This window comes from Phascolarctos cinereus, unplaced genomic scaffold, assembly GCF_003287225.1.
Source record: "Phascolarctos cinereus isolate Bilbo 61053 unplaced genomic scaffold, phaCin_HiC Scaffold_9;HRSCAF=440, whole genome shotgun sequence".
NCBI classification, from domain to species: domain Eukaryota; kingdom Metazoa; phylum Chordata; class Mammalia; order Diprotodontia; family Phascolarctidae; genus Phascolarctos; species Phascolarctos cinereus.
The window spans coordinates 199,725,839-199,747,802 of record NW_027556402.1 but is presented as its reverse complement, the minus strand read 5'-3'; the positions used below and the strand labels follow the sequence as shown (position 1 = coordinate 199,747,802).

The 21,964-nt window shown below is 43.8% G+C and overlaps 2 protein-coding genes across 4 annotated transcripts in view; one reads left to right on the top strand and one right to left on the bottom strand.

The window, feature by feature from the left end:
* TACC3 (transforming acidic coiled-coil containing protein 3) overlaps positions 1-10,489 on the top strand; it is a 25,542-nt gene extending 15,053 nt beyond the window's left edge. Inside the window, 6 exon segments of the mRNA XM_078148393.1 lie at positions 429-505; positions 598-641; positions 7,863-8,023; positions 8,810-8,916; positions 9,016-9,136; positions 10,226-10,489. Coding sequence (XP_078004519.1) covers positions 429-505; positions 598-641; positions 7,863-8,023; positions 8,810-8,916; positions 9,016-9,136; positions 10,226-10,291 — 576 coding nt within the window. The 3' untranslated portion in view covers positions 10,292-10,489.
* On the bottom strand, positions 3,755-21,964 carry LOC144455280 (endogenous retrovirus group K member 6 Gag polyprotein-like). Of its 3 annotated transcripts, XR_013484004.1 has the most exons (3): positions 21,435-21,925; positions 13,992-14,087; positions 3,755-4,104 (listed from the first exon to the last, which is right to left on the bottom strand). XR_013484004.1 is itself a non-coding variant. In XM_078148394.1 (2 exons), the coding sequence occupies exon 1, from the start codon at positions 20,817-20,819 to the stop codon at positions 20,040-20,042; it is 780 nt and encodes a 259-aa protein (XP_078004520.1). In that variant the 3' UTR covers positions 14,517-16,967; positions 18,690-20,039. The 3 variants fall into 3 exon arrangements, 1 of the variants encoding a protein (XP_078004520.1); XR_013484003.1 differs by lacking the exons at positions 3,755-4,104; positions 13,992-14,087 and adding an exon at positions 14,517-16,967 and having other exon boundaries at positions 21,435-21,964; XM_078148394.1 differs by lacking the exons at positions 3,755-4,104; positions 13,992-14,087; positions 21,435-21,925 and adding exons at positions 14,517-16,967; positions 18,690-20,819.

Here is a 21,964-nt window from a genome sequence, read left to right as displayed (position 1 = left end):
TTTTTTTCTAGGAAAAACTCGCTGCCCTCTCTTCCATACTGAACTGCTCTTTATAACAAAGGAAACCCATCAGAACCATCCCATACAGTATGCGTAGCATTTGGTCCTGGTGTGATCTGGCTGCTTCTTTGCCTTGAGGAGAGAGATGTGTGGCATTTGTTATTTGTTCTCTGAAACCAAGACGGTTTTCCATTTACTCAAAGTTCAAATTTTTTAATTGATCTTGTTTATTTGATCAGCTGTCTTAGTTAAATTAACTGATGAATTGAAAGTTTTTCAATTTGATTAGATTTTAAGTTTACATTATTGTAGTCTTGTGTATATTATTATTTTTCCTTCATGCATTCTAATTGAAGTACTCTGCCTATAGTAAGGCTGGAGTTCACCATAGTTCACTGGAGTATTAAGTTTGTAATTTGTATGTGTAGGTTAAAGAAAAACAAATGAAAATTCAAGAATTGGAAGACAAATATGAAAAATTGCACACGAAATATTTAGCGATGGGGTACGTATCTATTAAGACTCTGTATTTTTGAACTCCCTTAACGTATTCTCTTATAGTTTCTCATTCATGTTTTCCTTTTTGTAATCCTATAGGAAAATTGTGGAAGAATATGAAGGGATAATAACTCAGCTGATGGGTAAGTCAACGTAGCACAAACTTTGAAATAATGAATCATGGGATTTAGAGCCTGATAGGACTTTAGCTTTTGTGCAGCCTCTCATGTGTAAGAGAAGGAGCCTGAGACCCAGAAAAGCCTACAGCGCACAGAGATTGTAAAGAATGGGCGTTGAGCCACTAGAAGGTTTTCCTGATGCAGTTCAGGAGTAAAACCAATATGGTTTGAATCAAATACACCAGAATATTAACATTTCCTTTTATGTTAGAAGTGTAAATATAAGTGGAGTATGGTGTGATGGATAGAGGCTGACTGTAGAGTTGGAAGCACCTGGGTTCAGCTGCTGTTCCTGCCACATACTGCCCAGGCCAGTCCTTTAGCCTCAGGGCCCCAGGCACTTAAAGTGCTGATATCCCTTGGTAAAGGGATCTCCAAGCCAGGAGCTCACTCCCTACATCAGAGTCACTCAGTGGCAAAAGAAGAGGACCGAGCAACAGCCATTCCAGAGTGCAGATGGGTGGAATAGGGTGTTGTCCCCTCATCTGTTCCTCTTCCCCCGCCTCCATCATGAGTCCACCCTGCCTCCAGACTCCATGCTTACCTTCTTCATTAAATTGTAAATGCTGTCAGAGCCCTTTAAATTTCCTTCCCTTGGGTAGATTTTTCTACTGGGGTAAAACTCTTAACTGTGATTTTGGCTCTGAAATGCGGATGTACTCGGATACTTTGGGAGGTCTCTTTTAGGTTTTTTTTTCCACTTAATAGTATTTTATTTTTTTCCAAGTACATGTAAAGACGGTTTTCAGCATTCACTTTTTTTTTTTTTGTTTTTGCTAGGCAGTGGGGTTAAGTGACTTGTCCAGGGTCACACAGCTAGTAAACTGTTAAGTGTCTGAGGCCAGATTTGAACTCGGGTCCTCCTGACTCCAGGGCTAGTGCTCTATCCACTGTACCACCTAGCTGCCCCACAACATTCACTTTTTATAAGATTTCAAGTTCCAAATTTTTTTTTCTCCTTCCACCCCTTCCTCCCTCCCTAAGACAGCATGTAATCTGATGTAGGCTATATATGTACAATCCTATTAGACATCTTTCCACATTAGTCATGTTGTAAAAGAAGAATCAGGAAAAAATAGGGGAAAAGGGGGGAAAAAAAGAGAAAATAGTATGCTTTTTGATCTGAATTCAGACTCCATAGTTCTTTCTCTGGATGTGGATAGCATTTTCCATTAAGAGTCTTTTGGAAATGTCTGAGATTCTTGCATTGCTGAGAAGAGCCAAGTCTGTGAAAGTTAGTCATCAAACATTGTGGCTGTTACTGTGTACATTGTTCTCCTGGTTCTGCTGACTTCACTCAGCATCAGTCCATACAAGTCTTTCCAGGTTTTTCTGAAATTCACCTGCTCGTCATTTCTTATAGCACATTAGTGTTCCATTACATTCATATACTACAATTTGTTCAGCCATTCCCCAATTGATGGGCATCCCTTCAATTTATAATTCTTGGCCACCACAAAAAAAAGGAGCTATAAATACTTTTGTACATGTGGGTCCTTTTCCCTTTTTTATGATCTCTTTGGGATATCGACCTAGTAATACTGTTGCCAGATCAAAGGGCATGCCCAGTTTTATAGCCCTTTGGGCACAGTTCCAAATTGCTCTCCAGAATGACTGGATCAGTTCACAACTCCACCAACAATGCATTAGTGTTCCAATTTTCCCACATCTTCTCCAACATTTATCATTTTCCTGTTTTGTCATGTTAGCCAATCTGATAGGTGTGATGTGGTGCCTTAGAGTTGTTTTGATATGCATTTCTCTAATCAATAGTGATTTAGAACATTTTTTCATATAACTATAGCTTTAATTTCTTCATCTGAAAACTTCCTGTTCATATCCTTTGATCATTTATCAATTATAGAATGATTTGTATTCTTGACTCAGTTCTCTATATATTTTAGAAATGAGGCCTTTATCAGAGACATTGGCTGTAAAAATTGTTTCCTAGCTTTCTGCTTCCCTTTTTAAAAAAATTTTAAATTTAAAATGTTTTGAATTATCAACAATCACTTCCATAAGCTTTTGAGTTTTAAATTTTTCTCCTCCCTCCCCATCTCCCTCACAAAGACAGCGCACAATCTGATATAAGCTATATACATATATATACATATATATATTCTAATTAAACATATTTTCACATTAGTCATGTACGTATTTTCACATTAATGATGTTCTGCTTCCCTTCTAATTTTGGTTGCAGGTCCCTTCTTGTTTTGAGTTTCTGTTTGGCATCTAGATATGGGAACAGGATGGGTATAGGCAGGATGTTGGGCTTCGGAAAGGACAGAAAATCCTTTTTTTTGGGGGGGGGGAGGCTAAGTAATGGAGTTAAGTGACTTGCCCAGAGTCACACAGCTAGTAAGTGTTATGTGTCTGAGGCCAGATTTGAACTTTGGGTCCTCCCGAGTCCAGGGCTGGTGCTGTATGCACTGGGCCACCTACCGGCCCCCCCCCCCCCAAATTCTCCAGTTTCCCAGAAGAATAGCATGAGTGGCCTGGCCTTGATCATGAGAAATAAGAGATTGAATTTTGCTCAAGAGATGAAGGGAAGATGATGTCAAAGAATTATATACTATGAATGTATAAGTTCTGTTTCAGTAGTATTATGTTCTGGGCATGTGGGCTTCATGAGAATCTCTTGTAACCTGAGATCATCCCCTTTTAGACTTTTATCTCTCCCATAAGCTAACTGGTGTGAGTGCTACTGGGTGGGGAAAAGGAGTAGAGACATAAGGCCTTTGGGCCCTCATTGAGAGCATACACAAGAAAATTGTAATTAAACTTTAAAAATGGAGGCAGCTCTGGGTTAGCGGATGGCACTGAATAGTTAGAAGTAGATTGGATTTCTGGCTCTCCAGATTATCATGTGTGACCTTGGGCAAGTCATCCCACTGCTTTGGGCCTTGGTTACCCCTTCTCTGTAAAATGAGGCAGTTGGATTTGATTGCCAAGGTTTTCTCTAGCTCCAAATCTGATGCTCTTATGAAAATTAAGGCTCGTTAACATTCCATCTGTATTTATAGTTTGGACTGTGAAGTGTCAGAGATGTGCTGAACACTTGACAAACATTTCACTTAGAGGAATTAAAACTCTTTTAATCCCATTCAGTACAAGGAGAAATCAAGTTAATTGTTCTGCTTGATTGTCCTTCTTGGATTGTGAAGAAAAAGAGCAGAAAAATCTTGAAGGTTTTATTTTTGAGCCCAACTTCTGTAAGTTCGTTGTTGTTATCTAATCATTTTTTTCTACTCCAGGCTTTTGAAGAAAGGGAGGGATGAGGAGGTTTGCCTTCAGAATCCCAAAGCCAGGGATAAACGGCTACCTTCTCTCGGATTCAGGAAAACCTGTGTTTGAGTACAACTTCAGCTAGTAGCCATGTGATCCTGGGGTAGTCCATGACTTCTCTGGGCCTCAAATTCCTTATCTGTAAAATGAGGGTGGAAATCAATGACCTGTAAATACATGATCTGATGAATGGAAGCACCCAAAGAGGCTAAAAAAAGAACTGAAATGACAACCAAACAAATGGCTCAACTGCGTCCACAAGTCTAACTGCCTAGGGAAATTACACAGGACAATTCAACAAAACCACCCACAGAGCACGAAGGCCTACTACTTATCTGTTCTTCTGGGGAAAGTGAATTGTGCTTTCCTTTGCTGTGGGTGAGGGCTTGAACATTAAAAAAAAATCTATTCATACAAAAAAAAAAGCCTGCATCTCCTTTTGTTTTCTCTAGAGAGTTGTTTTTTCTAGCTACCTGTGAAACTAGAGGTTAGGGCAACTGAGCGAACCTCATCCTGTTACTGTTCTAGGATGTTGCTGGATTCTTTGGCTTTTGTTTTTAAGCCAGCTGTCCTCCAACACCTTCCCCCCAGTCTGTTGGCCTTGGTTCTTTTATAGCTAAAAACCTTGCCTAGACCTATTTCAGTTAAAAGTGTCTCTTAGAAATTTATTTTTAACCCTTTGTAGTCTGAACACAAATTCTTTATACCCATTTCCATTGAAGATCAACTATTATGTTTTCAAGAACATGCTTATTTGACAGTATTTATCATGTTTATAACAGTGTTTATAATATCAGTTTTAGAGAACTGCTGCTGCGTTTTCCACGTAAAGGTATGTTTGTGGTGTTAAGCGGAGTGTGCCTGTGTTCAGGTCTTAACGAAAGACCAGTGCTTGTTTGCGTGGGGAGCGTCAGGGCGTTTTTCAGAAGCGAACATGAGTCACCATTGTAGGTGGCACCTCATCTATGTCTGTCATGGTTTCGAGGACTGTATACCTTGATCGACAGGTGTCAAATCTCAACTAAAAGTAACAGGCATTAAGTAGTTTTCATTGTTCTTAATTACTTGTCATCCAGGGAGTTTGGATTGCTTCTTCTCTTGCTTGAGAGGATTTCACTAGTTGTGGATTTTTGTTGCTAGATTCTTGCAGGTTATATCTTTGAAGTGAATTCTTTTATTTTTTGAAAAGGGAATGTAATTTTGAGATCTAATCTTTTTTTGTTTTTAAAGAATATGTATTTTGTCCAACTATGACTTTCCTCTGATTTTGAAAAGCGTGATGATACTTTGATTTTTTCATAATGTTTGAAGAATTTTTAGAAACAGTTCTATAGTTTTTATGACCTTATGCTTTGGTGAAAGAAAACACTTCTATTCCTGGTGTCCTTTGAAGTGTCTTTGTTTGTAGACCGTTGCCTTGTGTACTGTAGGCTCTCTTTAGGTTCTCGAATACTGTCTGGCTGTTTATTTTTCCGTTCTGGGCTTTCACTTAATCTGCTTGTGTTCCCAAATCTGCACAACCTTTCATTGCTTTTCCAAAGCTGTCGCTGCGTGAGGTTATTCTCTTGTTCCTCGTGTGTTGATCTGTGAGTGGTTTTGTTGAATTGTCCTGTGTAATTTCCCATGGCAGTTAGACTTGTGGACGCAGTTGAGCCATTTGTTTGGTTGTCATTTGAGTTCTTTTTTTAGCCTCTTTGGGTGTTTTCATTCATCAGATCATGTATTTACAGGTCATTGATTCCCACCCCCTCATTTTACAGATAAGGAATTTGAGGCCCAGAGAAGTCATGGACTACCCCAGGGTCACATGGCTACTAGTTGAAGTTGTACTCAAACACAGGTTTTCCTGAATCCGAGTCTAGTGATCTATTATACCATCATCTCTCAATTATTTTAGCATGTTTATAATCTTTTAAATTTTTCCTTTTTAACTTCTATACTATTATTAATGCTCCAACTTGGATTTGCACGTTTTATTTCCTACTCATGTATTTGTCTAGGCATAGATATAATAAAAGTACCCAAGGTGTGGGCTGGATTTGCTTGGCCAGTTGTGAGGCTTTGGACTGTCTGAGAGGTAGAAGAGGGCCTCTGTCACATTGTCCCTGTGGTCTTGTTGGGAAGGGAAGGAAATGGCAAGTTCCTCTGCTTTTCAGAGGATCTGAGAGAGCAGTTTTGAGGATAGAAGGGAGAGAAGGATTTCTCAACCCTTAGCACACATATCTTTTCTTATGTGGGACAGCTGGGTTACAGGCAAGCACTGTTAGAACATCTCCCCTAGCAGGCTGCCTGTGAGGCCAAGTGCGAGGAGTTCTCGTGTCTCCAGTCACTGATAGTGGGCTTTGTTGGGTCAAGGAAATACAGAACTCCCTGAGCTTTGATCAGCACAAGGTAGATGAGGATCAGAAGCAACCCCTTTGTTCACCTCTGGCTTTTGGAGGGCAGCCCGCAATTTCCCAGATGGAGTCATGGTATCCCACCCAGTAGGACTCTTCTTGGACCAAGCACACTGGGTTGTGAAGTCATGGTCTTTTTTATGGCACTTTTTAACATTCTTTCGACCTCTTAATTGTGATTGTTAAGCTTTTCTGGGAAGTGGTGGTGATCATTCTTTTTATCAGGCGTATTTTTCAGTCAGCAGCCTGTTAGAACATCTTATAATTGGATACGATGTTGCTTTCACTTCTTTATTGTTTCTTTTAATTTGGTGGCTTTTACATTAGTTCCAGACAATGGTCTGACTATGCACAGATAACTGATTCTGAAATAATTTCCACAGCAGTAGCTGATTATTTCCTATTAAGATACTTCATTTGTTTGGTAACATTTGTTGCCAAGGTTTTCTCTAGCTCCAAATCTGATGCTCTTATGAAAATTAAGGCTCGTTAACATTCCATCTGTATTTATAGTTTGGACTGTGAAGTGTCAGAGATGTGCTGAACACTTGACAAACATTTCACTTAGAGGAATTAAAACTCTTTTAATCCCATTCAGTACAAGGAGAAATCAAGTTAATTGTTCTGCTTGATTGTCCTTCTTGGATTGTGAAGGAAAAGAGCAGAAAAATCTTGAAGGTTTTATTTTTGAGCCCAACTTCTGTAAGTTCGTTGTCTCTGTGTAAATGTTAGCTATTATTATCTTTGTAGAATCTCTCTGCTTCATTAATCGAATAGAGGTTGGAATGTAATATGTAATCTTTTCTGCTTATGCTAATCATGAGGGGTATAAGAAGATATAATGAGAAAGAACCCTCTCAAATGATGTTTCTTGTTGGTTTGGGGCATATAATAAAATCATCTTCATTCTCTCTTGAAGGAAATTCAGTAAATCCTCCTTCCATTTAGTTAGTCACAATTTTGTTCTGTCTTCTAGTCTGATTATAGCAAAAAAGTTAATATGGTTCAGTTTTTCCACTGGCTTATAAACTCACTGGATAAAGAACTCAGACTTAAAGTATCAGTAATTAAGTATTTGTGGATGGCCTAGAGCACCTGGAAAGTGGGACCGCATTGAGAATTAAACATCATTTTGTATTTTTCTTTGTTTTGTGGGTAGCCATGACCAAAGAAGCATCAGCTGGTGGCCAGCGTGTTTGTTGTGAGCGCCACCTGTCCTCATGTGGAGCTGGGCTGTCCTCAGCAGGTACACTCTGTTGCTTGGACTGAATGTACTTGGAGGTCTGGCACCTTGGCGAGCACTTGTTCTCCAAATCCCAGTGAGGCATGACTACACTTTGAAGAGATGTATCATGTCACAACCCTTATTTTACGTTTGTGTTAATGGGATTTGTGTTTGAGCTTATGTCTCAGATTTATGATGAAACTTATTCACAGTGGACTTTTCAATGAAATAACTTATTTGATTGCAAATAAGATGATCAATGTTTATATTCCATAGCGGATGCTCAGAAGGAGAAGGAGACTTCAGCGGCTGAGATCCAGACACTTTTGTCAGAAAAACAGCAAGTCACAGCAGACCTGAACTCCATGGAAAAGTCTTTCTCTGACCTCTTCAAACGACTAGAAAAACAGAAGGAGGTTTTAGAAGGATATCAGAAGGTGTGGCTAACCTGAAATAGAGCAGATGTAGAATTTTATGCTTATCTGTCATCAGACAGCTGGTAGATTGTGCTGTTATTAATCCACCTCCTTTGTCCTATTTTCACCCTGGTGATTCTGGGTTTATTTAAAATGGGTCTGTCCTGGATTGATCTCTGGGCTAGCAGAATCCTGAAGTAGATTGGCAGAAACTTTCCGTAAAACATTGATCACTGACTCTAGGGTGGCCTTTCCTTTTAGTAAAGACATGTTACCTTTTAAGTATAGGTGTTCCAATATTTGGTTTAAGTAAAAACATTGTTTTGCATATTTACATTTATAGGATTTTCATTAGTAGAAAGCTTATCCTGTACCCACCCATGTTCCGTTGGGAAGTAGAGAAGGCAGGTTAGCAAGGCACAGAAACACAGCTGGAGGGACCCTGGTCATCTCCTGCCATCCTCTGGGGTTGCATAGAAAGGAAGTCACTGAAGAATTCAGGCAGTGCTGGGAGGCTGGCAGCTCCTCCAAAAGACAGAGCTTGGTGGTAGGACATCTTGTTCCTACAGAGCCTTTCCTTTTTGGCTTTTATGCCTTGTCTGTGCTTCTTTGAGAGGCTGAAGCCAAAAGTCTGTGGCTTCTGAAGTCACCTCTGGCCCCTGCTTTGAGATGAGTGCTCACTCCTCAGTCAGTGTTGTTTGCCTCTTTTTTTTTTTTCCCTCTTCCCATAGAGTTACTGGAGTGCGTTTAGGCAGATGGTCTTCACTCTGTATAAACTGGCCCATGAACTTTTTGGTTCCTTTTTAGAATGAAGAAGCATTGAAGAAATGTGTTGAAGATTATCTAGTAAGAATTGAAAAGGAAGAGCGGAGGTACCAAGCCCTGAAGGCTCATGCAGAAGAGAAGTTAAACCTGTAAGTGCTGCAGCACTGGGAATTTAGGGGAAGGCCCAGGGCAGAGAGCCTGGGATCCTCATGTCACCTGCACATTAAACTCTTCTTTATATTCAATAGAGCAAATGAAGAAATTGCCCAGGTTCGAAGCAAAGCGAAAGCTGAGACTCTGGCTTTACAAGCCAATTTACGAAAGGAACAAATGAGAGTCCAGTCACTAGAGAAAAGCCTGGAACAGAAAGTAAGCTCCCTCTCGGGGGGTGCTTGCCCTTCGAGAATCAGACGCTTGTGTCGAGTTGAAATATCAGCCCTGAGAGTTCTCTGCTTAGAAAGCTGAGAATCAGGCTGTATGAAGTGACCTCCTCAGGGTTGCCGGTGGGAGGGGTGGGGCGTGGCAGGTGTGCAGGGTTTGGGGAGGGCAGAAACTGTTTGGCTTTTGGCCCTGTGTCTCACACAGGCAGCCATACGGTAAGCACCCGATAAATGCTTGTTGAATCAGTGGGGTGGGGCAGAGCTTGGGAGGTGGCCCAGGTGGGGATCCTGAGATCTTTAGTCCAGGTCAACAAACATTTATGAAGGTTCCACCATGTTTGGTCTACTGTGCTAAATGTTTGGGATATAGAAACCAAAAAGTGAAAAGGCATTTCTTGCCTTCAGGGATAAGTAGCTCTTTGCCTGTTCTGGCAGAACGCCTTTTCAGACTGGTAGGAATAATTTTCTCTGGTGAGGTTAGGAGTAGGAAGAGAGACTGAGCAGGGAAACTGAACCAGGTGTCACAAACTGAAGAGAAAGTTGGTAAGAGGAGAGTCTTGGAGCAGGGAACTGGGGTTATTTTGTCCCCCCCTGGGTGGGGGAGAGCTAATACAAGGAGCAGCATTTGCAGTAGGTTTTAGAATTGCCGTATCCCACAAAAGAGGAACAGAGTGTCCATCCCTGGAGATAGGTGAGAGAAGGCTGGCCTGCCACGTGGCGGGGGGTGGTGGTTGTGAGGAAAGCACAGGCTTGTGCAGATGGAAGGAGCTGATACTACCACAGTAGACTCTGTCTTAGAGATGGAGTTTCATCCTTTGAGTCTTTGAGATTTAGTTTTCAGAGCAACATGGGTTCCATTTCTTACAGGTGATTTGTTCCTAGTTTGGCTGTGTGTGTATTCCCTACCTCTCTTGAATTTGTGGTTGAAATCTTTTTTTTAAAATATGTTTTATGGCTTAGACGACTAGTACTTGGGTATAAGGACGGTGTTATGTTGTGTTATGACCATGTCCAAATCATAAAGCACTTTGTACAGACTGCTGTAATTTTAATTTACTTTTCTTTTCTTCCTTTGTAGACTAAAGAAAACGATGAATTAACGAAAATCTGTGATGACTTGATTTCAAAGATGGAAAAGATCTGACCTAGGAATTTTGAATTGTTCCCTTCTCTAGTCCTTGTTTCAGTGTAGTCAGTTATGTATATGTCATGTTTGGGCGTCACGTGCACTTTCTTAACCTCTGTCCATTGTTGCAGTTATACTAAAGTGTATTTTTTTTACTTAGTAAATTGAACTGTTTTTAAAAAAATGTGCTTGAATAAAGATAGACAATTCTTCAAACTGTCCTTTTTTGTTGTTTTTTTGAAAATTCAAAATTAGGTTTTTCTAACTTCATTTAGCAGTTTACAAGGCTTACATGAAGAGCTAAATCTCTTAGGGGTTTGTAATCTTTTCAAATACCTTTTTATTCCATGGTTGAACTAGAACAAATTTCACTCAGATCTTTTAAGAATAGTCCCAGCAGGAGCAGCTAGGTGGTGCAGTGGATAGAGCACCAGCCCTGGAGTCAGGAGGACCTGAGTTTAAATCCAGCTTCAGACACATAACACTTAATAGCTGTGTGACCCTGGGCAAGTCACTTAACCCCAACTGCCTCACCAAAAAGAAAAAAAAAGTCCCCACAGGGCCATCTAGAGGGTAATTAGAATTGTAATAATTCCTTGATCTTTTTCTTTTTAAAAATTTTAGAATCAAGTACTTTGAAAATTGTTTAAAATCATTCTTATGTATCTTTTGTTTTAAAATCAGTCATTTCTGAATATATTCCTTTTCCTTCCCTGACCTCACAAACTGTTTTTTGTTTAAAAAAAAAAAACTTTTTAAGAGAAGAATGGGGAAAGAGCCTTAGTAAAACCAGATTCATTTTTTTTCCAGCTCCTTTAGAACCAACTTTGATCATTTTGATGTAATAACTTCTTACCTAGTCTTCTTGTGACTCCTCTCTATCCCCTGACTTATCTTGCATACCATTGTCAGACTCATTAAAGCAGGACTGATCTTGTTCTGCTCACTTTGAGTGATTGTTGTCTTCAGGAATAAGGTATAGGTTCTTTATGTGGCATCTGAGGCTCTCTAATCGGGCTCCAGTATACCTTTCCAGCTCTCTTAATCCCCTCGATGGATGTTTATTCCAGCCAGTCTGAACTACTGTCTTTCTTGACTGTGCTCTCTATTTTTCTGACTCTGCCCAAACTGTTCTTTGTTTCACCTTATATTTGCTTCCCCTTCCCCCTATTCCTCCTGCCTGTGTTCCTGCTACTTCTTAGTCCTAGAATGAATGCCCTCCTTTATATAGAGAGAAATGAGGTCTTTTCAGGAAGGACAGTGAGTGAGTGAAAGGACTTAGCATTAGACCAGATCCATGGACTAGCTGATAAGAGAACTCCACACTACCTATTTCATTAATTAATCTTTTTCTTGGGCAGGGGTGGGGTGGGAGGAGAATGAGGCCTTTTAGAAGATCCTTGACACACTAGCTGTGTGACCCTAGGCAAGTCACTTAACCCCAATTGCCTAAAATAAATCCTTCAGAAAAAATAAAAGTTGAAGGGACATGTGAGTGAAATCAATCTGTAAAAGAAATGGTAAAGCTGTAAGGAAGAGAATTAAATGAACATCTCTTAGAGAAGGGTTCCCACAAATGAATGTTTGAATTAGAGCAGTTGGCTTGGGCAGGGAAGATTCCAAAATCTTAGCTGGAAGGAGGGAATGTTTTTATTTTAAGTCATAAAAATAAAATTTAAAAATAAAGGACTAGGGAAGAGGTCAAGGTTTCAGGAGGTTGAGATTAGAGTAGGGCAGGCAAAACCAAACAGGAAAGAACAAGGGGCTGATTTAAAAGAAGGAAGAGAAAATACACTTAATGGAGAGCAAAATTATAATCCTGAACGTGCCTGGGTTAAGTCCTGTAGTGAAAAAGAATAGGAGAATTTATGAGAAAGTTGCTGCATCCAAGGAACACTAGAACATAGTGTGAAAAACAAGGGATTGGAACAAAATTGTTGAAAGCATAATGTCTGATAAGGTGACAAGTTTTCCACAGAGAAATGGTGAAGCTGTATATTGCTGGACACGATGAATGATGAAACAAACTGCAATGATGGGGAAAATTCAATATTCAAAACTTGCAGTCTCCCTCTCTGTTGAAAGAGCATTATGTTTTGTTATCTGGAGAACTAATAGTAATCACTGAGATTAAACTGAGTTCATCTGACTTTTAATGCCTTCATTTGGTGTTATTGTAATTGTCATGGTTTCCTGCTGACCATTCATAGTGGGGAGGGGCAACTGGGTGACAATCAATACAGTGCTGGGCTGGAGTCCAGAGTTCAAATCCAGCCTCAGGCACTTGTTAGCTGTGGGACCCTGAGCAAGTCACTTAACTCTGTTTGCCTCAGTTTCCTAATCTGTAAAATGACTGGAGAAGGGAGTGACAAACCATTCCAGTATAGTGTCTTTGCCAAGAAAACCCCAAATGGGTTCATGAAGTTAGACAATTGAACCACAAAGTCAACGTCCCACCAGGATCCCTATGTACACTTTAGTGGCCCTCGTTCTTGTTTGAGTTTGACACCACTGATTCAGGCAACCTGGAGGTCCCACAGATTCCCAAGGGTTAGTCTTAGATTTGAAGGAGTCTATGAACTTGGTGGTGGTGGTGGGGATATTTTCAGTCTCCTCTAACTTACATTTAGCATTTCCTTCAATTAGGAATGTAGTCAACAAACCCAGGCAACCTTAGGCTTTACCAGCACATCAGAGAAGTCTATGATGCAGATTCCCCAAACCAGTTAAACCCCATTTCTTGTGCTTTGGTTTTTTTTTTTAAGGCAATTGGAGTCAAGTGACTTGCCCAGGGTCACACAGCTAGTAAGTGTCAAGCAGTTGGTCTGAGGCTGGATTTGAACTCGGTCCTCCTGACTTCAGGGCCAGTGCTCTATCCACTGCGCCACCTAGCTGCCCTCCAAGGTGCAGAGAGGTTGACTTGCCAAAATAACCCAGGGAATATATTAACAAATGTGTGTCTCCAGCCCGGGTTCACTGGATCCAAATTCAGTGTTATTTGGGTGTTTGGTAATAGTTGGCAAATGAATAAAAATAGAACTCACTTCCTACCTGATGCCATAGTATCTTTCTACAAGCATATTGCAAAGGAATAGACTTCCCATGAGAGAATTTGTTGATCAGAGACAGAGGGTTATCTGCCTGCAGTAATTGAGGAAATGGGCATTGTGAGATATATATTCCAGGTTTTAGAAGGGTAAATAGCAGACAAGTCAGTGGTTTTTGATCCATGTGAGAACGGATTGTAAAGAATTCCCAGAGCCCAGGTGTAGCTGACAAAGCCAGGTAGAATGCAAGGTCCTCAAAGCCAAAGGACTCTTGTTTACGTCTTTGTATCCTGGCACCTAGCACATAGTGCTTTGTATATAGTAGGTGCTGAATAAATGCTTTATTCGGTAGATTTCTGAGGTGTAGATAGCTCCTTGACAGCTGACATCTGAGTTCCCAAAGAGACCCAGACATCCAGGTCTGCTATCCTGAGCTGTGAGTTGTCCTGCACATGCAGAGCGTCTCGCTACTTGGTTTCTATACATTTGTGCCTGCTCGTTCCGGTGGACATTATGTGTATTGGTGGGAGAGTGTGACAGATTTATAGGTAGAGTGCTGTTTTAAATATTTAAATATTTCAAATATTTCAAAGACTGTCTTCTTGTGCTTAGCACGGGACCAGCCCACTTCATTTTTCCAAATTCCCAGTGACATCCCTTAAGCCACTTACCGTACACAGGGAATCACCGTACATAAGCAATGCAGAAAAGGTTTAGGCCAGCACCTTACACCATGTACCACAAAAAGCTCCAGATGGACCCTCGACCTGTATACACATAAATACATATATGTATTTATATATTTCTTGTGTTAGAATGTAAGGTCTTTGAGAGTAGATATTGTTTCATTCCTTGTATCTGTCTCCAGTGCCTGGCACAGTACTTGTCACTGTTTAATAAAGGTGGCTAATCAATAATTAAATGTTTAATGCTTTTTAAAAACTGGTTGATTGGAACTCTGCCTTTATTTTAGTTTAATGCACCTGGGATTTCTGGATGTGAGATGAATCTTTTTCCATATGCTTGGACAACCCTTACTGCGCCCTTGGTTTATCAAGGGGTCACCCCAGTATTTCTTTCAAATTATCCTTGCACCGGCCGGGGTCTCCGTGCTTTGTCTCCTACTGAGACCAGGCAGCCAGGTTCATACTTACCACTTCGGAGCCCACCCGGATACATGAAAGGACAAGTTGATCTGGAGGTGTTCAACTGATTTATTAAGCAATAATCATTATAGGTTTTACTCTTATCGGAAAAGGTTAGAAGGAAGAAGTGAGGGCGAGCCCAGGCAAGAGTGAGCAGTAGAGAGAGAGAGAGAGAGAGAGGAAGAAGAAGGCCCTATATCCCTTCTGCTAAACGCCCCCCCCCCCATGGGGGAGAACAGCTACGTGATACTGCGCTGTGGCTAACGGAGACGTGGCAGTAGCACAAAGCTTCGCCGTCTCTTGACTGTGTTACGTCACTACCAGTATTGCAGTCGTGGCGCCTCAACCCGATTCGTAAGGACACGTCATCCAGCAGAGGGGCTAAATGGCCCCCAACAACTCCCCCTTTTTGTTTAATCATGTCGGGCCCTCGGATGGAGAACCAAGAGGTCAGCTTTGACCTGCCACGCATGTAAGTATGTCACATGGCGGACTCCCACCAGGAACACAGTTGTGTTCACTGGCAAGGCTTGTGGGCCAATAGCATTGGTTAAGTTGCACTGCTCGGTTTGTATATGGAATACTGGATGGCCGAGCTCCGTCCCATTCACTGTGGCCTTCACGCGGCTCTTGTTGCACACCAAGAATCCATAACCACGAGGCCCAATCGCCTGTGCCTGAAACCTATACCCCATCATGTCACAGTTTTCCTGGGGCCGGGAGTTAGTAGTGTAATTACTAGCATCCACCCCAAAGTATGCACGAAACTGTTGAAACGTGGGGTCCTTACAAGAATTTGCAGAAAGCTTACACGTAAGCACATAGTGAGGAATTCATCGACACATTCTGAACCATGGCAGTCGCAACCTTCCAGACCCCAGCATGAAGGATTCCGTGGTAACTGAGTACCGGTTCTGCCAGTTCCATGCCCACCTTGAGGTGACCCTTTATTACCCATGCCCCTACTCTAACTCCCAATGTGTCATTCCACCTCGGGTCTGCCTGGTATCCTTTGGCAATATAACTGGTGCATGGGAGGGTGTCATGACAGCGGGCAAAAGGCGGATGTAAAGGCGTTTGATCTCCCATATGGCACGGCCTATAGATCGGCTTAGATCCATTGCCATAATAGTCACAAAGCACGCCTCCCATTGTCAGGTTAGTTTCTCTAGAGTGTCCTCAGCTATTGTTCTGGTAAGGGTGCAGGGTCCAAATATCCATATGTCCTGCCAAGAGACACAGGTGCTGTGTACAGCTGTTCAGGTCATCTTTTGCTTCAAAGGTTTTTTTCTGCCATGGTGACACACACCGGGATACCTCGCACAGTCCAATTCGCTGTCCGATTTTCCTTTATTGTGGGCAAGATAAGCTCAATAAGTGGTGGCTTAGAAGCAAGGAGGCATTACCTGCCAATAGTATCTCTGGTGTCTCTTCTTCCAATGTGGTCATTTGTAATTGACCTCCAGGCACCACTACCCATCTTTCTGTATCTTCCTTCAGGTCGGTTGCAGTTCGTAGGGACAGATGACTTAACACGAGGCTGACGAGCAAGAATTGTTGAGCCAGGACAGAGAGGTGCCAACACCAGGGTGCCCGTCATCTCTTCTGGTTCCTCCGTCTGCCACGTCTTCTCCATGCTGGTTTTTTCCTCTCCAGCGGGATCAATGTGTTTCATCCACCAGGCTGGGACCCATCTCTGACCACCTGTTTCATGTTCATCCGTAATACAAGTAAACCCTGGTCCCTCCAGCAGGATCTGAGAAGGCCCCTGCCACTTCCCTGCCTGGTCTCTCCACATTATGAACTTTTTCTCTTGGGGTGCTTGAAGCACGGTTTTTTCAGAAGACGTGTTTGCAGGGTGTGTCATTAAGAGCCCAAAGTGCTTCATGGCTGGGGTGAGGGATGTATCCCGATCGAAGCACAAAAAATTGTGAGTGAAAAGGGCCATATCAATGTTCACTTTGGGACAGCCATCGTCCTCGGCAGCCACCACCAATTCCCCCTTTTTGTTTAAAAAGGAGAGTCTTTAAAGTGTGGTTAGCACGCTCTACAACGGCCTGGCCAGTAGGGTTATAAGGAATGCCCATAACATGATGGATACTGAAACGGAGGCAGAATTGAGCAAATTGGGAGGAAGTGTAAGCAGGCCCATTGTCTGTTTTAAGAGAAGCTGGAAGGCCAATGGTTGCAAAACACCTAAATAGGTGGGATATGACGGCCTGGGTAGTTTCTTTCCGTGCTGCCGTGGCAAGAAGGAAGCCAGAGAAGGTGTCTACAGATACATGCACGGCAACCGGCCCTACATGGGTCACATCCATTTGCCACAGTATATTAGGAGCATGTCCTCGGGGATTCTTGGCCTTCGACTGTGGCAGGGGGAGATATGTCACACAACGGGCACAGGAGCAGACAATGCCGCGAGCCTGTTCGTGGGTAAGGCCGTAAAGCTGGCGCAATGAAGCAGCTGGTAGATGGAGAAATTGATGTGCCCTGAGGGGGCTGCTGTTAAGAGGCATAGAGGAAACGGCGTCTGTTAGAGCATGATACGCAATATCATTGCCTTCAAATATGGGACCATAAATAGGTTGGTGGGAATAAACATGTAATATGTACACCGGATTTGTCCAGCCCCAAAGGGCCTTTTGCAGCTGACGAAGCAATGTAATTATGGGGTTTTTTTCTTGCAGTAGCAAGGCATCCTCTATACGCCTGGTCACTCCTACTGCGTAATGGCTATCAGAGATAATATTAATAGCTTCGGGGAACTGCTGACAGGCGTAAACAATTGCTTGCAGCTCATTTTTCTGGGTCGAAGATTGGGGAATATCAAGAACCTTAATACTTCTTCGACCCTCATGGTATATAGAGGCTCTTTCCTTATTGGCATCTGTGAAAACATTTGGGCCTTTCACAGGTTCCATTTGAACAACACGGGAAGGTGTCATTAATGTGAATGGTTGCAAGAGAGGGGGCAGTAAGGAGGAAGTCTTAAAATCTATCGCTGCCCACTGGGTGCACAAAAACCAAGGGTAAGACTCCTGGACCAGCAAGGCAAGCTCAGCAGAGGATAACGGAGGGTGAAGGACAGGCGTCCTTCCGCTGAGGTGCGTGGCCCCTTGAAGGGCCTGCAATGCAAACTGGCCTATTAGTTCATTTCTGTCGGGTAAAGAGGTTGATCCTCTTTTCACATACATAAATTCTTGTGTATTACACCCCTGATGTATAATGCCATAAGGAGGTTCCTCGTTCAGGACAGTCACCTCCAAAGGCTGTTGAGGCTCCTATAGGTAAAGGAGCGGGCAGCTATCTGTATGATCCTTTGGAGAGCCTGTAAAGCCTCAGGGGTCCACTGTCGAGGGGACTGCAGATTGGAATCCCCCGTTAATATGCCACAGAGAGGTGCCATGAAGGAGAAAGGTACTGGCACTTTGTTCCTAAGCCATTGAATCTGTCCTATTAGTTTTTGAAATTTGTTTAGGGTGTCAACACTCTTAGCGTCAATCTTAGGAACTTCTAAAGTGATGACGAGGTCTCTCATAGTATCACCCAAATATTTAAATGGTGGAGAGGTTTGTACTTTATCTGGGGCTATGTGTAGGCCATAGGAGGCCAGAGCAGAAATAACTTGCTTCTCCAAGCTTGCCAGAGCGACAGCCTGTTGAGAGGCGAGCAAGATATCATCCATATAGTGAAGAATGACACTTTGTGGCCATTTTTGTCTTATAGGTTCTAGAATGACTCCCACAAAGTATTGACATATGGTGGGACTATTACACATGCCTTGCGGGAGCACCTTCCAGTGATATCTTTCGTCAGGGCCCGCATTATTACTTGAGGGCACAGTGAAGGCAAATCGGGGGGGGGGAGTCCTGTGGTGCCCATGGGATGGACAAGAAACAATCCTGAATATCTATGATAGTTATGGGCCATCCTTTCGGGACCATGTTCGGGGAAGGTAACCCCGGCTGCAATGCTCCCATGGGTTGTATTGCTCTGTTAACCTGTCTCAGGTCAACAAGCATTCTAAATTTGCCTGACTTCTTTTTTATAACAAACACAGGACTGTTCCAGGGACTTGTGGTTTTCTCTATGTGGCCCTTCTTTAACTGTTCTGCCACTATTTGTTTGAGTGCCTGGGTCTTTTCTGCAGTTAGGGGCCATTGAGGGACCCAGACCGGTGTAATGTTCTCGTTACTTGAGGAGGGCTGCCTGGGTCATACTCACCTGCAGTCTTCAGGCGTCCCCGGATAACGAAGGAGTGGAGTCGACAGAGAGGTGTAATTTCAAACAGTTTGTTCAGCCATTAGCTCAAGCGAGTAATGCTTCAACTAACTTAATACAGGAAGAGCTGTCCCTATTATCCCCTGTGAGAAGCCCGCCTGCCCAGGCGAAGCCCCATGGAGGGAGGAGGTTCCCTGGGTATTCAGCACACCTCGTTGCAGCACCCTTCCCACTTCCTCTTGGCATCAGCCTTCCTCACCTCCAATCCGGCCCCTTCCTGGTTCAGCATGTCCCTCACAATCATGTCCCTCACAACTGGGTCGGAGGAGTTATATACTTTCTCAATGGCCCCTATCAGAAATGCGCCTCTGGGATGTACACTGCAGCCTTTAAAGTATCTCGTCCCCAGAGGCAGTAATTCAGCCTATCTATAACCAAGGGGCTAAAGGTACCTTGTTTTCCTGCAAAATTCCAAGGTAATGGCCAATTCGACAATTGAGCAATCTGTGTACCCCCAACTCCCCGTACTTGGGTGTCAGCCTGTTGTAAAAGCCACTGCGGGGGCCACATGTGGGATGGAATAACCGAGGGATCAGCACCGGTATCTGTAATACCTCGAAAGGGTCAGCCGTTCACCATTAGAGTAGCCCAAGGTTTGCCATGCTCAACATGTTGCATCCAGTCTACCTCTGGGGTCTCGTGGATCAATGGCAATGCCTTCGCAACCACATCTCCCTTATCTATAAGCACAGTATGATCTCTGACATTGGTGACTAAGATTTTTCTGCCTTGGCGGGTGAGCACTGTTGTATGAACTATCAGAGGAGTATAATTTGTTGTTCCCACCACCAAGGCGGCCGGCCAGTCAGAGGGGAGGGGAGCAGTAGGCATTAGGACTGTGTCTCTTGGTTCCACTCGGCAGAATTACCCAGCCCTAAGGGGTTGCCCGAGGAGGGAAGGAGTCGCTGGTATTCTCTCAGCAATGACGGGGTTGGAGTCGGGGAACTTTGCGTTACAGGGAACGCTTGCGTCCCTGGGGTGTCCCATTGTTTGATCGGGTAGGGGCTCTCAAGGGGCCCCCTTGCCCGTTTCCCAAGGAGGTCTTCCTACATTCTTTTGAATAATGTCCTGGCTTGCGGCAATTGTAACAAATCACTTTTGGTCTAGCTCCGCTTTTACACTGTGCCTTCACATGCCTCGGTTTTCCACACCCATAGGACACCCGGTTCTCCCGTCGTGTGCCTCGGCCTTGGCCTTGTAGGCCTTTGATTATCCCAGCGGACAAAGCCGCAGTCAAGGCGTCCATTTGAAAGGCAGCAGAACCGACATGCTCACATTTCCTTATCATCTCTTCTATCCAGCTTCTGAGTCTAGAGTCACTAGCACCTTTTGACAGGTAGCATTCGCATTCTCTCTGGCCAGTCTCTGTGTAATCAGGCCAGCAGCTTCTGCTTGTCCTATCAGTTTCATTGCAGCTGCCTGTAGGCGCGCAACGAAATCGGAAAACGGCTCAAACGGTTTCTGTCTAATTTTTGTGAGCGCAGGCGTTGCCTTCCCGGATGGCTGTATCTTTTGAAAAGTTCTCTGAGCCACCTGGCTGACCGCAGCATAGACTGTGGCATCAAATTTCAACTGCTCCTCATTAGTTTCATATTTGCCCACCCCCACAATTTTCTGCCAATCTGCCTGAGGGGTACGGCTCTGCATATCCCGAACAAAGGTCTTAGCAATGTCCGCAAAAGCGGTCATCCACTGGAGAGATTCCCCGGGCTTTAAAACTACCTTAGCTAACGTTTTCCAGTCATTGGGAGTGAGGATTGTACTACGAGCTAGCAAGGCTAACAGTTCCTTTACATAAGGGGAGTCAATCCCGTATGACTCAGCTGCCTGTTTCAGTTCCTTCAGCTTCTTCCACTCCAAGGGGGCCCACGTGCGTCCTTGGTCGCACGCATCTAGCCACTCCCTGGCGTCCTCATCCCCTTCTTCCAGAGCCTGCCTACAAGCTTGGGCTAAGAGGGAGGCTCCGCCTGGATCCCAATGGAGGCGCTGAAGGGGAAGGCCTAAGCCATTAGGGCGCGGAGGAAACGTGTCCGAATGCCCCTCCTCCTCCCTTCCGTCCTCACCCACGGCCATTTTCCCACCTTGTTTTCTTCGCGTACCCCACCCATAGGAGAGCTTCCTGTTTTTGCTCTTGTAGGTTCCGCCGGAGTCGGCTTTTCAGGACTTTCCGGAGGCAGCCCGTTGGGATATTCCAGCTCTCTCCCTTTTGTTTGTGCCTCTGCGTCCACCCTTAAAGGGTGCAGCCGAGGTCCAGATAGCTGTGTCTGTAGCACAGAATATATCAAATGATGTAAAGGAGGAACAACCCCAGGGTTGCTCTCATCAAAGGAAGCCATTTGGGAACCCACGACAGCCCGCCTTTGTAAATCGAGCCTGTTAACATGTACCCACGGGCAACATTTAAAGATTGTGTCAATAAAGGCATGGGCGTCCCTAGGTTCCACACCTAATCCTGCTCGTTTGACTAACTTCTCTACCTCCTTTCCTAACACCTCCCAATCTGAGACTTTAATAAAAGTCTGGCCCATCTTCCCTTCACGCAGAAGGGGCCTTCTTCCCCTAGTCGGACCAGCCGAACCAGGAGGACCTGGCGCTACTCTCGAGCCCCACGTTGGGCGCCACTTGCACCGGCAGGGGTCGCTGTGCTTTGTCTCCTACTGAGACCAGGCAGCCAGATTCAAAACTTACCACTTCGGAGCCCACCTGGATACACGAAAGGACAAGTCGATCGGGAGGTGTTCAGCTGATTTATTAAGCAATAATCATTACAGGTTTTGCTCTTATCGGAAAAGGTTAGAAGGAAGGAGCGAGGGCAAGCCCACGCAAGAGCGAGCAGTAGAGCGAAATAGAGAGGGGAAGAGGAAGGCCCTATATCCCTTCTGCTAAACGCCGTCCCCCCCCCCCGTGGGGGGAACAGCCACGTGATACTGCGCTGTGGCTAACGGAGACGTGGCAGTAGCACAAAGCTCCGCCGCCTCTTGATTGTGTAAGTTACTACCAGTATTGCAGTCGTGGCGCCTCAACCCGATTCGTAAGGACACGTCATCCAGCAGAGGGCTAAACGGCCCGCAACAATCCTAAAAAATTACCACTTTGAGGAGAAAGCTGCATTGTCCAAATCTGGTCACCAGATGTCACTGTTGCCTAACTTTTAAAGGCTACGCGCGGTAGATGTGAACAAACCAGAGCGGGAGAGAATGAAATAGTGGGGCACCTGA